General features: G+C 43.4%; 1 protein-coding gene across 3 annotated transcripts; it reads right to left on the bottom strand.

Annotated features, from left to right (window-relative positions):
* Positions 1-6,419: 6,419 nt before the first annotated feature.
* On the bottom strand, positions 6,420-16,743 carry IFT52 (intraflagellar transport 52). 3 transcript variants are annotated; one of them, XM_032705196.1, is made up of 13 exons: positions 16,468-16,743; positions 15,341-15,428; positions 14,936-15,065; positions 14,030-14,105; positions 13,871-13,942; positions 12,946-13,072; positions 11,529-11,615; positions 11,169-11,237; positions 10,293-10,447; positions 9,187-9,274; positions 7,968-8,076; positions 7,309-7,454; positions 6,420-6,734 (listed from the first exon to the last, which is right to left on the bottom strand). In XM_032705196.1, exons 1-13 carry the CDS (start codon positions 16,584-16,586, stop codon positions 6,687-6,689), a joined length of 1,314 nt encoding a protein of 437 aa, XP_032561087.1. In that variant the 5' UTR covers positions 16,587-16,743; the 3' UTR covers positions 6,420-6,686. The 3 variants fall into 3 exon arrangements, with proteins under 3 accessions (XP_032561087.1, XP_032561089.1, XP_032561090.1); XM_032705198.1 differs by lacking the exon at positions 16,468-16,743 and adding an exon at positions 16,128-16,419; XM_032705199.1 differs by lacking the exons at positions 14,030-14,105; positions 14,936-15,065; positions 15,341-15,428; positions 16,468-16,743 and having other exon boundaries at positions 13,810-13,880.
* Between the last annotated feature and the right edge of the window lie 328 nt (positions 16,744-17,071).

Below are 17,071 nucleotides of genomic sequence, written 5' to 3'. Positions count from 1 at the left end.
ATCTTTAACCCCTTAACATTCTACACACTTCCACAGGATGTGGCTACATGTGGTTGGGGGTGCCCCAAGAGCCCCCAGGACTGTGCTTGGCTCCAGGAAGGAACTGGCTGCTGCCAGAGTCCTGCCATGCTCACCTCACACCCCACCAACCTTGGGACATGGGACCCTCGCAGCCGGGCAAAAAACTCACAAAATTCAATTCAATCACCACGCTGCCCTTGCAGCCTGTCTGGCTTCCGGGGTGTGCTGTGGGGTCACCTGGGGAGTGCAGGTCTGATGCTTCCCAGGAGGTAATAGAGGGGCTGGCGTGCAACAGCTCGGATTTGCTCCCTGGCCAGGCAGCAGCACTGTCACATTGCATCCCAGATTCCTGCCCTGGGGACAGCAGGGCATGAACACATTAGGGCTCTACACCTGCATACCAGATTCCTGCTGCTCTCACAGCTGTGCACACAGAGCACACCCACAGCCAGTGCCCACACATTACAGAATCATGGAACATTCTAAGCTGGAAAGGACCCACCACCATCCAAGTCCAACTCCTGGCCCTGCACAGGACAGCACCAGTAATCCCACCACGTTCCTGAGGGCCTTGAACAAATTCTGCAACATTTACTACTTATAGCATCTGTGCTGAGTCTGTGCACATGGATATTCTTGACCAGTATATCACAACAAGATGGTTTAAGGGAGCTGCTTTATGCTGATGCTGCCACCCTCGTCGCTCACACAGAAGCAGCTCTGCAGCGTTTAACATCCTGCTTTACTGAGGCTGCTGAGCTTTTTGGGCTGGAGTCAGCTTGAAGAAGACAGAAGTTCTCTATCAGCCTGCACCTCAGGAAGCCTTCCATCATCCCCATATCATCATTGGTGAATCAGAGCTCAAATCAGTCCAGCAGTTTAATTCCCTAGGTAGCCTCATCTCCTCGGACGGTAAGATTGACAGAGAGATAGACAACAGGTTAGCAAAGGCATATAGTGCTTTTGGAAGACTCCATAAAAGAGTTTGGCGAAATAAACACCTGAAGAAAAGTACCAAGATCAGTGTTTACAGAGCCATTGTGCTGTCTACTCTCTTATAAGGATCTGAATCATGGGTCATCTACCGCCACCACCTGCATCTCCTCGAACGCTTCCATCAACGCTGCCTCCGTACAATCCTAAACATCCACTGGTCAGATTATGTGACCAATACATCTGTTCTAGAACAGGCAGCAGTCACAAGCATTGAGGCCATGTTGCTGAGAACACAGCTGAGCTGGGCAGGGCACGTCTCCAGGATGAAGGACCAACCACCGCCTCCCTAAGATCGTGCTCTGTGGCGAACTTGCCACCGGCTGCTGCAAGAGAGGAGCCCCGAAGAGGAGATACAAGGACTCCCTGAAGCAACATCTCAGCCTTGGCCACACTGATCTTCATCGCTGGTCTACCCTGGCCTCCAACTGGGAGGTCTGGAGACACACAATCCATAACGCTGCTGCTTCCTTTGAGAACGCACGCAGGATCACCATTGAAAAGACAACACAGAAAGAATCGTATCCTGCCGATACCATCCCAGGAGTCTTTCTCCTGTTCCTTTTGCAACTGATCTTGTCTATCTCGCATTGGCCTCTTTAGCCACCAGCGTGCTTGTAGCAAATGTGGGTAGACCCCTTCCCAAATCTTCGTTTGCAAAGCCTAGCCATGATATCACAACAAACAAAGCAAAAGTTTAAAGAGCTGTCACCTTATTAGGGACTCTGCACTGGGTCCAAGTAGGAAGGCTCCATGTATCCTGCAAACACCCCTTTGCTCTCTAAAGTTACCCACTGACAAGGTATCCAACCCTTACAGACCCCAATGTACCTCCAGCAGTCAGCCATGACCCAGCATCACTAGCCCTGTGTTTAAAAAGAGGGAAACAAAAACCCCTCCCTCTCCCAAACTGGCTTAATTAGAAAATTAGCCTGTTAATTAACTACCAGAACTATAAAACCGCTATAAGTAACACTGGTAAAAAAGGCTCAAGCCTTTCAAGGGATCTCTGTAGAAGCTGAAGGTAAGTAGTGTTTTTTTAGTCTATCCTCTTATTGTCTCCTTTATTCCTTACATACTAATTTGTTGAAATTATCTTTAAGGAAAAAGTTTTTAGTCTCTTAAAGAAGACTTTCCTTCTAGACTGATGATACAGTTCCATTTTACAGTAAATTCAGGAGCTTTTTAGCTCTGTTTTTAATGTTTTCAGTATAAAAATGGTTTCAGACCATAGTAAGTGCCTTCTCCTTCCCTGACCTGCCCTGTTCCCTCTGGGGGTGGCTGGAAGTCAACTGCTGGCTGAGCTGGTAGTAAGGGTTACTGCATGTGGGACTAAAGACAAGATGAGAGGTGCTCCTCAACCTCTTCAATCCTAACCAGAGCTTGGCTTTAGTGCCTCCCTCTCAAAGAGGCTCAAATCTAGTGGTTTAATGGCTCACTGACTTAAGGAATGAGGATAAAATATCTTATTTCTCAGGAAAACCAGATCCATCTTAGTACAACTAACAGATAGAGAAGTTTCCTGAGTTCCTCTATGCTCTACACAAAGCTAAGAGTGATAGACAGGCTGAGGCCAAATGAACACAACTCTAAGGAGGCTTCACGGTGACCTCTGGGCAACAAACAGGCTATGGTCCAACTGTTTTGCTCTAGAAGACAGTGACAGGCTGGATGCTCTCCTACCTGTCCTGGATCCCACACAGCTCCTTGCAAGACTGAGACAGGATTTTGTCGAGAGCTGTCTCGCTACTCTAAGTCTGCAATTCACTAGTGAACAATATTGAACAGTAACATGTTTATTCTGATAGGAAAACCTGGTCTCCATAAACCTGGCAGTGGTGGGATTCTGCACCATGCTGTCCACACAGAGGCATGGTTCCAGCATCTTGACCATGAACGAAATCCTAGAAAATGGCTTTGTGGCCAGGGCCTTCAGCCATACCCATTCTTCTCCTGTCCAGAGTTATTGCATGGACTCTAGCAGTGCCTCTAAATCAGACGCCTGGGAACTTCTCATGGACTTGGACAGCACAGCAAAAAGCAGTTCTCTCTGTGTTGTCAAGCAGTTGGAGTCTCTGAGCAGCTGTGTGAAGACTGACCTGCACAGCCTGACTCAAGGCATCTTTGACCTTAGTCTTGTCTGCCTCTGCAAGGCCCACCAGGGCCAGGCCACCTTGGAGCTGTCTGGTTTGCCTTGTGAAGACTGCAGCAGACCTGGCTGCCTCATGGACATAGCATCACAGAACACCTCAACACCTCACAAGAAAGACAAGCACCCCAAACCACTAGAGAGTCTGCTCTCCAAAAGCTCCGAGCTCCTCGGAGACCTCTCTGTCCTTGGGAATGTGCCAGCACCCAGGTGGGAGATCTCATCAATAAAATCCCCTCCGGACACCAGCCTGTCCCTTGATGTGAGCACTGAGGAGTTAAGGTTACTGGGATGCTCCAAACCGGACACGCCATCCCTGGATGTCAGACATCCGTAGTGATTCCTCTGGCTTGGCCTGGTGCCTTCAAAAAGCAACTCTGTGCTGATGGGCAGGTCTGCCGCCCCCGAGCCCCTGCCGAGCGATCCTGACCTTGGCCCTGTGTTTCTGCACGAGGCTCAGTGATGCTGCTGCCCTGGCTCTGTGCCCGGAGCACGGTGGACTGCGGGGTGCCTGCAGAGGGGCACGGATCTGCACTGCAGCACAGGAGACGGAGCCCTCCTGCCCTGCCCAGAGCCAGCGGCTCTTGTGCTGATGGCAGCACCTGGTGAAAGGTTAAATCTGCCCACCTGGGGTGAGGGGCTTTGGGGCACTGCTGCTAAGGGATGCTTGGGCGGTTGATGGCAGCAGCGCCGCTGGCTCCCCGTCCTCCCGGATCCCTGTCTTTTGTACTAACGCAATAAAGATACAAATGTTGTTCTGTGTGCTTGGCCTTTGGCGCTCACTGCCCACCCAGCTTGTGGCTGAACCCCGCTCAACTCCCAGGGCCGGCTGCCGGTACAACCTCAGCGAGCGCCGCCCTCTCTGGAGACGCTCCCGCGGCCCGGGGGAGAGGGATCACCCACCCCCGCCTCACCCGCCCCCGTTACCTGGCAGAGGGGCTCGGGCAGGTCCTGGTGGAGAAGAGGCTCTGGGACACGGCTCCGGCGGCTGGGCCATAGCTGCTGGGCCGCCGGGAGAGAGGACGGAGACACGGCCGGGGCTGGGGATCCCTCTCCTGGCGTACCAGGAAAGCACAGCCTAGGAGCGCGGAACGGGCGGGACCGGCCCGGACACCCCCCGCCCTGTCACCCACTTGCCTTACGCAGATTGTTAATCCGCATCACTTGCCCACACGCTGCGAAGGTTTCCTCTGTGATGTTCACTCTCTGCTCCGAGTGAATGAAACGAGCCTACCCCATGGCATCCCCCACCTGTTACAGATTTTCAAGTGCTCCTGTTAGATCTCACCCCATTCACACAACCACTTGTTCTCCTTCCTGTTTTTGCTCTCCCTCCTGTTTTTCCTCTCCTGTCACTGCTTAAAGCAAAGACAGGGAGAAGGACCTGCTAAAACCACTTCTCAGGACATTCACAGTTTGCTGAAGAAACAATATATCCCACTCCTTCTTCTTTCAGGGACAGATTAAGGGATGATGAGTTGTGTTGCACAAGAGGACAGAGATAAAAAAAGGGAAAACAGCAACAGATGTTTGGAACCAACCTTTGTGAAATATAGCAATAATTCCATTAATATCTAAACTCCATGGCTGTGTGCCTGCCAGTGGCCTTGCCTCACCTCTTGAAAGCAGTTACCTACCTGTACTAATTCAAAATTCTATCAGACAGCCATAAATTTTTTATGTATCACACTCCCATGACCAAAGTAAGTATTTCTGTCTGTTTACAAAATAAAAACTTAAATACTTCCACAGAGCCAAAGGGACAAGCTTTGAAAGAGAGATGCAAGCTATTGCATCCACCTGTATTCCACACTAGCCAAAAAAAACGTGCATTCAGTGAAAAATTTGTGCTTCAGTTGTCAGAGAGGCCCCATAGGCATACGGCAAACAGGGAGCTGCTTGTATTCCCTGGCTGCTTACATGGCCTTTTTCTAAACCACGTTACAACAGCAAAAACAGGTGACAAAACAACTCTGAAAAAGGGCCGGGAAACAGAAACTATTTACAGTTTGAAGTATAAACACCCCAGAACAGCACAAACCAGAGCTATAACTAGCAAGAGGATCACTCAGGGGGTTGGTTCAGCTGCACCCTGTGCAGCCTCACTGATTGGTATTGATACTGCACAGGAGAGATTAAGCTTGTTGTGTAAATCTGTAGCTGGGATGTGCAAAGTGCTCTGTGTGACAAACAAAACCGTGGCCTATAAGGAAAATACAGGAAGCAATGAAAAATTTCAAACATGCTGCTGTGAAAAGGGAATGTCTGCAGCATAGGAAGAGATACAACTTTTTAACATTATATTAGCACGTCTCAACTGGGCAGGAACTTGGCAGGGGCTTTAGGGCACCTCCTTTAGAAAACCCTGTGCCAAGATGGCATGTGAAGCATGAAGAAATGTAAAATAAAAAGATTTTTGCAGGGGTAAAAGATGAACAGATCTTTTGCAAAAAACAGCATGGATGTTAAAACACATGGCAGAGCAAGATAAAGCACAAATGTCATGGAAGGCTTGAGTGAAGGAAGAATTTTCACTAACAATTTGAGTGTCATATTGATAGCAAAAAAAATGCTGTATTTAAAGTGCAATCTCACCATACAGTATTAAGAAAAAGCCTTGCAATAAAGGCACGTGGTGTTGATGATATTGACAAATTTTTTCTTCTCACCACTGATCTCCTTGGCTCTATTTTTGCTGTGCATTGAGCTTCAACATTTCACGGTCAATGAGTTTAATCTGCATTTCCCTCCTTGTGCAGTACCTAGCTCACTACCTTGGGGAATGGGCCAGATATCAAATAACTGGAAGTAAATATATTCCTGAGTTTCTGCACTGTATCACATTTTGTTAATAATGATCCATTAAATCCTAAAGTCTTTTTCACCCACATGCCGTCCTTTCTTTTCAAAATTATGTATTTCCAGTCTTACACAAAGCAGCGATGTGCAACAATGTCATTATTGCTTAATTTCAAATTCTTCCCTCCCTTGGAAGAAATATTTTCCTTCTACAGTAGCAAACCTATCTCTCCTTGGCTCACTTTGGCACAGAGACAAAAGCAGGCTGCCTCAGGGTGACATATATGTTTTCAGCAGCTTCTGTATTTATGACTCTTGTTTTCTTTTTCCCAGTTCACAAACCAAAATAACAATCCTTCCCAGAGTGTAATTAAGGACTTTTTGTATACCAGGAGAACCCACAGTAAACCTTACAAGAACATAAATGCTAGAGCCAGAAAGAAGGATCCCAAACACATTTTCTTTGTATAATATTTTTAAAATGTATTACAAAATTACAGTTTCAGTAAAGAAGTAGAAAAATAAGAAATTATTTGGAAAGTCCTTGTGAAATACAAGCACTTTCTCAAAAGGCATTAAATATCCAAACTACCACACATAAACGATCCTAGTATTCAGTGAACTATTGAGACAGTCCCAATCAATATATTGGAGAGGAGTTTTAAAAAAAGAGAGAAGTGTATTTTCACTAAAAGGTCTGTCTCAAACTGGGGAAAGCCAGGTCTCAATTGCCATTGTGGAATCCAGCTTCACTTGTGTCAATATCATGTTCCTTAGGTAAGGGAAGAGGAGGAAAAAAAAAAGAAGAAAAATAAGAATTTTTACAATAGGGTAGAACTGTCCGATTTTTTGGCTTAACTAGAATATTTGAGAAATAGGGAATACTTGTTAACACAAACAGGTGATCTGTTAATATGCTCCAAACAGACTTCAAAGCACCAAATTTACTATGAAGAATTATTTCAGCATGGAACTGCTCCTGAGTAACAGTGCTGGTTTCACTTCCGCACTGCAGCAGTGGCAAGAGCTGTGAACACTCCTGAGGGCACACTGCTTTTACTCAGGCATCATTAATGAATTGGATTTAGCTGAAATTACCAGAACTACCTTGGCATGTATTAATCCCCCCATTAAAATAAAAACTTAATTAACTGAGCACTACACATTCGATACAGATTACCAGTTGTAAGTACTGTGGATCACACTTCACTGGTCTAATTTATTGCACAACAAATGTCTTACATCTCAGGCCTCTTGCCTGCGACAAGTGTAGCTGCTACAAAGACACACCAGCATCAGTGCTGCTACTACCAATTATTCACTTCTAATTTTGTTATTAAAAATACCTGATTCAGTTTCTTAAACTCAACCACTTGGAAGAAGATGTGCTCCAGGATATATTTGGTATCTTGCTTCTCCTTCGGGAGTTTGCTTGTCACTCCCAGGATATCGCCACATTTTCGTACATAGAATTCCAGGTCATCATCAGTACCTAAACAGGCACCCAGGGAAGAAGGCAGGTGAGTATCACACATATCTGGATCAACTGGCAAAAAACTACTACAAATCTTCATTTGTTGTTGGCATTCGGTGAAGTTCAGTCCTATAACTAAGCTCAGCGGACTAGCTGTGAAGTCCTCCTGCAGCTGGCACCTTCTCGTCTTCTTTAGGCTTAAGAATGTTTAGAATAATCTTAACATTTTAACTTCAAAGCATAAAAAGATGTGAAATTAATCAGTGAGAGCACACAAAGCAATTTACACATGGTGTAGGAAACAGCAGGCAGAAGCATGGTAAAATGTCACGTAACAAACAAAATAAAATGTCACAAGTGCATAAAGCCATGTTATCAATTGCCATGAGCTTCCAGTTTCCTGGATCAAGATGAAAGCAGTGGATTTTCAAAATTGAAGTCCATGTTTTAAAATTAAATATAACAACAATTTTCCCCTAAAAACTTGGATTTTATATACAAATGTGTAAACAACCAGTCTGCTTCACTCACATTTGTTTGTGATCTCTGCAAGACGAGCTTTCTCAGAGGAAAAGGTTTCATCTAAGTCAAACAGTTCCAGAGGGGGAGGAGGCAATTCTCTGAAAGCAGGTGGAAAAACCTTGAAGACAAGAAGTAGCATGGTTTATTGCCACATGTTTTCTTACACTTTACAGCTCTCTAAGACAACAGTTTTGGACTTAGACTGGACTTGAAGAAACCTTTTACATAAAAGCACCTCCAAAGCCCACAGCACAAAGGGACACTTTTTTGAAAATTCCATTTATATTTTGTGACTAATCTGTTGAAATATTCAGTTATTATTACACGCATGTCAGAATTATCACCCAGCATGACAACTAGACATACTGCATTTGCAGTTTCTGTTTTGCTCCATAAGACCTAGGTGTTGGCTGAGATAGCTGAGGAACTAAGCTCCCCATAACAGCTCACCTTGGAAACATATTCACGTCAATTCTGGTGAGAGTATTTTCTTTTTCATGCAGTCACTACCTATGGCTTAAGCTGGACTTAGGTTTTCAAAGAGCAGTGCATTCAGTTGCACCCCTGCAGCTGTAAGGATTCCAGTACTGCTTTTTCAGGGGCCAGGGTAAAGAAGGATAGAGCCATGACAGCAAAACTCAGACAGAGATTCCTGCTTTTTGAAAACAGTTTGACACCATCGTAGCTCATGTTGCTTTCAGCCCAAATCTCTGTTGGTAAAAGTTTGATCAGCTCTTGCTGTAAAAGACTCCACTTTCTACTTCCCCTGAGGATGTGGAGATGGAAGCAGAGCAGGACAGACTGGCTCCTCCCTGGAAGCAGTCAGTGTAGTACTTAGACCATTGCTTTCTGAGATACCACATCCTGTTTTCACAACAAAGGCTGAGCCAGTAGCCTCTCAATTAAAGGCTTAGACACACATGGCATTCTGCTATGGCACCACATACTACATTTTGAAGCTCTGTTGATAAGTGTAAATAAGTGTTCTTTCCTAAAAGATAGTCCCTAAAGTGTATTCAACTCCCAAGCGATTAATTATTACTACAGCATTTCTCACTTAAAAAAAAAAAAACACAACAAAAAAACTATAGAAATGACACACAGAGGTTTTGCATGAAACAAATGAACCACAGAAGCATCAAGGTTGGAAAAGGCCTCCAAGACAATCAACCCCAACCTTCATGGAGAAGGGTTCTCCCTGAGCTGCCTGAGCAAGGAGGTTACTCACAGCTGGCTGGAGGACAGGCAGTGGAGTCTCAAATTGAGGCTGAATGAGTTGGAGGCGTTCATGTTTCACATTCAGCTCTTCATAAGCTCTGCAGCACAGAAAAAGACAAAGTATGAAGGGAAAAATAATTATATAACATCCATTTCCACTTGCAGGCTATAGAGATGGATTTTTATGAATACACCAGGGTCAATGTTATGCACAGTAACAGCATAAAAAAATTTTAGAAGGACCTCAGAGAACTACGTATCAGTAATAACTGACTTCTATAGTGAGAAAATTAGCTAAAATTATGACAGAGGAAGACGATAGGTGGATACAGAAAATGCTGAAAAAGAAGGCAGTCACATGTCAATTCTTCAAGCAACTTTCAAAGGGACGAACACGAATGAAGAAAAAGTGATCTAGTTCAAAAAAAGCAGAATTGTGATTTCAAAAAGATTTTTCAGGAAGTCTGTAACTAAAAGTTATTTTTAAAAATATATTTGTTATGGGATCAGAAGGGAGATCTCACTATCAATTCACAACTAGTGAAAGTACAAGAAATACAGAGTAAGAAGAAAGAGTGTCTGCAACACAGTGCAGTTTCATGGAATCTGTGTTAAGCTGCCACTACTTAGCATGTTCAGATCTGGCTAACAGAGGAGTTATGATGGACAAAGCTGATAGTGACACAAACTGGTAAAACTGAGCAGCTGACAAATCTCAAGACACAGTTACTGGGAAATGCAAGGGTGAATGAAACGCAGTTTTCAGTAAGTGCCGAGTAATTCAAAAGTGGAAAAATGACCAGCTCTCAGTTATCACTCCAGAAAGTGTCCAACATCACTGCAGCCAGTTCTACTGCAACTATCAGATCACTGAATCAGAAGTAGTCAGAAAAAAAAAAAGAGAAAAGAAAGTCAGAAATTACAGCTAAGACAAGAAGCAAGAGAAAACATCATTGTCACACTGTACAAATCCATCTTCTGGTATATCCGTATTCAGAATGCTGCTTACAGCTCAGCCCCTTCTGCTCTTAAGGAGATACAGTTAAATACAAACAGAAAATGCAGAGTACAGAATGGAATAAATAAATAAGTTATAAGAAAATCACAGCTGCTGACTTGATAACTGAAGGGAGGGCAGTTGTATCCAGCTGATAAAGGGATGTATCAAACAGCTTTGTGAAGTCTCTTGGGTTCTCATCTCCTTCTTGCAGGCAGACTCGCAGTTGCTCAGACAGTGCAGCTGTGTCTGGGAGCATGGTATAGTCTGAAATCTGAACACAGATATGGACATCTGGGATTTAAAATGGCCAACCTCTTCACACAGTCTCTTTCTAGTTTATATCTCACCTAAAATCTCATCTAGAAATAATTATTTCACTCTTTACCACGTATGGCTCTTTGCAGTGAGTGCAGCTCACTAGATCAGGAACTGTCCAAACCCTATTCTGTTGCTGTAAAGCTATTCCCTATACGGATGTTTCATCTGTTGATTCTTTAACATGAAAAGAGTCAGCTTACTAGTCAACTGTGCAAGACTTGTTCTTTTATGCACTCAAGAGTATACAGTTTTATCACATATGCTATTTCCAAATAAAAATAGCGTTTGTATACATCAGTTAAAAAAACCAACTAAAATTGACATACAATTTGATCTCTACTCATATACAGAAAATCTACCTTCACTTCCTGCACATTCCTCTTGTCTTAGGGCTCAGAGCGAATTTCAAACTTATTACCCTGGAGCAGCAAATGATCTCATAGAGATGGGCAAATTGGAAAGAGATTTTCACAAATGCAATGTGATAATGAAGAGCAACCTAAGTCTAAGAGATATGAATATTTTTTACTTTGGAGCCATCTGTCTACTCAGACCCTGAATGAAGGTTCTGCAACAGCAGCAGCACCCATCTTGCTGTTAACCATTCTGTGCTAAATACAGAGTGTGCCAAAACTGATCACACTATTCTTTACCTCCTTGTGGACCTCTCTTACCTCAGGGTCCTCCATATCCATCTGGTTTAAGTGGATATCTGATGTTGTGAGCCACTGGAAAAGCACATCCTGAAGAAGGGCAAAACTTAATTATTTTCAGGAGGATCCAAGTAATCTCATACGAGGCTTAAACATTCATATTAAATCTATTAAATAACATACCATGAAAAATAAGACAAAATAGGTAATAAACCAAAGCATATCTGCTAGTATTGGATTAGAATCTCCATACTGAATCCATTTCGCAGCTGTCTTACTCTAAAACAAAGCTACGGAGCCTGGAGTGCTTTAGAAGTGCTGTGAAGATCCACTAAGGTGTTTTTAAATAAAAACCCAACCCAAAACCCCCACCCAACTTACCATGATCTTACCATTTTCTTCTTTATCTAAATATTGATCACTGAACATGTGGGAAGATCCCAATGCTGCCATCTTTCCACCTTGACTCTATCAACAAAGAAGACAATTTAGCAAAAACTCCTTCCAAATCACAGTTTTAGAGATAATTGTTATTGCTTTATTAACTTTCCGCAACCCATTCTTCAGTGTTCAGTATGTAAATATAGAGGCCAGTGGCACACACGCAGGTTAATATAGCACATCTTCATGTCAACTAATGAGAGAAGAGTTTGACAGTTCTATTATTTGTAAGATAAAATGTAAAATATACATGTCATTATATTTTAATTATGCTAAAGTAAACATGCATTAAAATCCATTCATGAAACACCTTTGGAATTCTTCTCTAAGATTTCCACTCCCACAAGGACATACATTAGAAGAAGTTTTCAACAAAACAAACTCTGAAATGTTTCCTGCACCAACTGTGAAACTCATACCATAATATAACCACAGATACTGCTGTAATGAATTTGAAGATACATCAAATAAAGCTCCAGTTTGTTTAACAAATTTCGGATGTTTCACACTCCATGATTCGCAGTTTTAAGCTAATTCTACATGCTTCACCCACAACTGGGTAGATCCTCTTCTCTTACTTTTCATTTCTTCACTTTCTGTTGCTATTCTTTATCACATCTCTTTTCCAATCTAAGAAATCTTGTTTTCCTGCTACCAAGTTTCTCCCTTGGGATATCTTACTATGACAGCTGCAGACAAAATGCAAGGAGCAAGTGTTCTTGAAAGTTCACTTCATGCTGCTGTATTGGCTTTGATTTATACAGTTCATTTCAGCCACAATAGGGGGGGATGAAGTTGGGCATCCTCAAGGAAGAAAAAAAATCCCCTTCCTAACAAAGATATCAGAAAACCACAAGAAATTCACCTACGTAGTAAGAAATGTGTTAATTTGTTCACATTCGCTAACAATATCAATCCTTTGTTTGTACTTATCCACTATTACTAGATTTCTGAATTTATTTTTATAAAGTAACAGGTCTGGATGAGTAAGATAACATGAAAAATCTACTGGATCCAAGGTGACAGTAATTAATTTGGTATGGTGTACTTACAGAGCTAATGATAGTCTTACTCAATAAATTATCACTAAAAGGGTAGGAAAAACCCCAAACTTCAGTGAAGAACTAAATATATCCATCTGTCAACCAAAAAAATATGTCATCTTTGCTGACCATCAAATTAATTCTACTCTGAGCCCCATGCAAAGGAGTTTACCATAAAAAGAGGCAGGAGTCATTGGCTCATCTAAAGTTTGCAAATGCATCAAAAGATAGACATGGGTTTGTAAGTACTCTCAGAGGACACACTCCCAATTTTTGTGGGTGGAATGCAGGGCATGTCACAGGCAGAATCCTACCTCATGCTGATAGAAAGCCAGAATAGGCCTGTTGAGCGGGAAGCAGATGGATCCTGTTGACAGAATTGCCACTGCTGGTTTCATCACATTCAGCGTGGCTCCAAAAGGATACACAAAAGTGAGAGCACTGGAGGAAATACAGAAAATCCCTAAGTACCTGCACATATAAGGCAGGCTGGACATATTTATAAAACTCAAAGTCCAAACTGCAATTGTGCACTGGTGGTGGAAAGCCAAAGCCTCGCTTCCAACATGCAGATCCTTGTAACCACATTTCAGTCTCTCTCTACAGGTTTCTCCAGGTTAAAGAATAAGGAACCAAGAACACTCTTGATTTCTGTTTGCACGCTCCTGCACCTGAGAGAAGCGGAGGGGTATCTAACTCACAGATTGATATATAGTTTGGAACAAAACTAGATAAAATGTTTTTATACTTCCACTTTCCTTTGTAATCAACCACAGGGTCATTTCTTAGTCTAAAAACTAACCACAAGGAAGAATACAAACATTTACAGTTATTTATGGAAAAGCTGTGTTCTTCTCAATGCCTTTTCACTTCTTTATCTTACCCTGGATTAAGATTCTTTAAAAAGATGAAGCCTTGCTATGCCTGCAGCCAGACCACCTGCTATCTACAGGTTACTCATATTTACATTTCTTAATCAAATTCAAACTCACAGACTAGGGGCAAAAAAGATCGGATCATGAGAGAATTTCTGTCCAAAACTGTCACTCCTGCTCCTTCAGTGGTTATCAAGCAGTACTAAACAGATTCTCCTTTCCAGATATAACCTAAGAAGCTGGCATAAGAAATGCATTAGAGAACCTCAACACAAGCACAACAAACTGCTGCTGATCACGAACCTGCTAAGTCTGAGTTATTCTACATATTTTCACATCAGTTTCCTCACAGAAAAACACTTACTGTGAGTCATGCCCGCTTCCATCTTCATCTGTTGTCTCAAGCACTGTTTTTCTTGCAGCTTCACAGATTCCCCTGCAAGATGTTGAAAAGCAAAACTTACTGAAAAGAATACAGATTACAAGAGTTTATTGTAAAGATTTATATACTCCAAATATTTACCTGTTCAAAACTCCATCAGAAATTAGTGCTTCTTTTGGGTGGTGGTACTTATAATATACATTTCGTACTACAGCATCTTGAAGAAAGAAAAAACATAGAAATTTACACCTGAGCTGATGAGTATACTAGACATAGCAGAAAAATTAGTTTAGCTCTTGGATTCCCTGGGTGTTTGCTTCCAGCACCACAAAGCTGGCATTTGGTTCCCAAAAGAATTCAAATCAGCCTTCACTGATAAATAATATGAGGAAAATAAGCCCTTCTCCACCTTCTGCAAAGCAGAAGAGGCAAAAGGATGATCTAGTTAAAACAGCATTTAACAAGTTTTACAACTTCAAACTCTATTTTTTTTTTAGTGTATCTTCCAAACCAGGATAAATTAAATCCTGTTGATACAAAAAAAGGTATTGTTTAGAAAAGCCACCAAAGACCCTAAAAATATTTTAGATACACTGAGATAACCAACCAACCTAAGTCAACGTGTTTTTTTTTTCACACTGAATGACATTTTATTGGTCTGCTAAAGAAAAGTGCCACTCTTTGTTCAGGGTGAAGATGAAGTGATTCAATTCATTAAAATGTGTGGAAAATGTCTTAAATGAAAGGCTTTCTAATCAAGAAACATCACTAGAATTAATTTTTGTTAGTAAATACCATTAACGCTAACAACCACAGCAAAGGAATGGAAATGGCTCAGTTGTTATCCATGTACTCTGCCCATGGAAAGCTCTCAGTATGCTCCAGTATCACCCTGCCAGGTACATGTAAATTTAAAGAAAAAACATCTTTTAGACCAAGGGATACTTTGTATGAGGGATTTTCTTGGCTTGTATCTACAAAGTCTAAACCGGTTCTTTAGATTTTGCTGAAAACAGATGAATAAAAGCTCTCAGTAAGCCCCATTACCATTATTGAATATGATCCCATATTCTTCTAACAAGAAGTTAATATTTGTGCCATTGCGGGACTCTCCACCTTCCCTGAGCATCACCAGGATGGCTCCACCATCCTCCAGGAATTTCTTCAGAACGGAAAACTAGAAGACAACAAAGATCCAGGAAAAACAAAAAAAAACCAAAAAAAACCACATGAAAGAAGATACACACAAGACTGCAGGAAGTTATAGTGAGACGAGGGAAGGTAAAGGATTCTGACTGTTTGCAATTAACTTGATCCTGTGAGAAAAATATTCAAATTTCAACTTGTGTAAATTCATCTAAAGCAGTACAACTGCAGTCTTCTGTGTTGTTCTTTTCTATTTAAGCAAATCTTAAACCAAAACTAATTTGAAAACAGTTATTGATGTCCTACCTCATCAGCACTGAACTTCTCTCTTGGCCCTGCTGTAATCCACAGTTTTACTCCAAACAGTTTCTCCGATGTGATCTCATCTTTTAAGCTACAAATAGATTAATAAAGTCACATGCTATTCTTGGATACAGTTTGGAAACACAACTTTTTTCTTTTGTTTCTTAAAGGACTGGCAAACAAACACAAAGCAAATCACTTCAGTCACTTCATATCCTTTCATCTGGGTTTAAAGTTGACAGCATGAGCAAAAACAATCCTTACAATTGTCAACCAGCTAAACAGTAAAGCTCCTCTAACAAGGTACTGTGGCAGATCCAGAACTGCTATAAACTGTCACAGCTGCTATTAAACTTTGCACCTGAGGAGCTTCCTCTTGTTCTTTTCATTCTTTTTCCTCTTTTTGCTCTGGGTACATTTCATACAATCACAGAATATCCCAAGCAGGAAGGGACCCACAAAGGTCATCAAGTCCAGCTCCTGGCCCCGCACAGGACACCCCAACAATCCCACTATGTCCCTGAGAGTGTTGTCCAAACACTCCTTGAGCTCTGGCAGCCTTGGGGCTGTGACCACTCTTTAGGGGATCCTATTCAGGGCCCAACCACCCTACGGGGGAAGAACCTTTTCCTGATACCCAGCCTAAACCCCTCTTAAACAGTTTGACGCCATTTTGTAGCAAACAAGTAAACAATATCATCTGCATAAAGGCTGTTTTCTTTTACCCCCCGAACTCCAAACCCAGACAGACTCAAAAACCCGTATGATGAATTTCAACCTTTTAACTTACACTCTATCTCTTCCACAGGCAAGGCAGCTGGAAGCTCCAAGGAACCGCACTCAGCATCCCACAGCGACAGAACAGCTGATACCACAGGGCAATTAATGCAAGAGAGCGACCTTAGCTCATGAGATACATCCCATGAAGGATGGGATTGGCCAGGGCTCTGAACAAACTGGTCCACTGAAAGGTGTCCCTGTCCATGGGAGGGGGTCGGAACAAGATGTTCAAGGTCCCTTCCGAACCATACCATTCTACGATTCTACGGTCCCCAAAGACTATTCGGGCACTCAATGCGGATCACACACACCCGTGGAGGTCTGTCTGTCCCCTCACAGCCGCCCCTCACCTCAGCACCTTCCAGTTCCCGCGCAGCCTCTTCCGCAAGGCCTTGTAGCCGCCGGCCGGCGTGAAGCTCTCCCCCTTGGACGCGTTGAACACTATGGCATTGCGCGGGCCGCTCTCCATAGGCTCCCCGGGGCCTACCGAAGGGCTCCAGCTCCGGGGGGGGAGCGGGGAACCCTCAGCGGCCGGCGTTCTCCGAGGTGTCCCGCCGTGTCCCCAGCGGGACGCGGCGGCACCACTCGCGCTCCTCCCCTAGCAACGCGCCCGGCGGACGCATGCGCGCATCTCTCCGCCCCCCTCCGCGCGAGTGCAAAGGTCGCCTCAGGGGTTCCCTCTTTTCCCCGCCTGGGAAAGGGGTGGGACGGGACCACTGCGGTGGGCTGCCGTGGGGAGGTGCCTGTCCGCTCTCCCTCTGCCCGAGCCCTCCGCACCGGCCCTGTCAGCGCCCAGGGCAGGCCCGTGACCCCACTGCCACCCTTCAGCCGCCGCAGCTGTCTGGGCCTCGGACACCAGTAAAATCAAAATCCCGGTCCTGACGCCTGCAGGCTCTTCCCTGTAAGGGTGGTGAGGCCCTAGCACAGGTTACCCAGAGAAGCTGTGGCTGCCCC

This window comes from Chiroxiphia lanceolata, chromosome 17, assembly GCF_009829145.1.
Source record: "Chiroxiphia lanceolata isolate bChiLan1 chromosome 17, bChiLan1.pri, whole genome shotgun sequence".
Lineage (NCBI taxonomy): Eukaryota > Metazoa > Chordata > Aves > Passeriformes > Pipridae > Chiroxiphia > Chiroxiphia lanceolata.
This window is presented reverse-complemented; position numbering and strand designations above follow the sequence as displayed.

Bases quoted from the DNA above. Each gene is read 5' to 3' on its own strand.
- IFT52 (XM_032705196.1), bottom strand. From the start codon at position 16,586: ATGGAGAGCGGCCCGCGCAATGCCATAGTGTTCAACGCGTCCAAGGGG. The intron at 10,448-11,168 runs GTAAGAGAGGTC...ATCTGTGTTCAG, and splicing joins TGGATATGGAGGACCCTGAG to ATTTCAGACTATACCATGCT. The intron at 9,275-10,292 runs GTCAGCAGCTGT...TCTGTGCTGCAG, and splicing joins GCCCTCCCTTCAGTTATCAA to AGCTTATGAAGAGCTGAATG.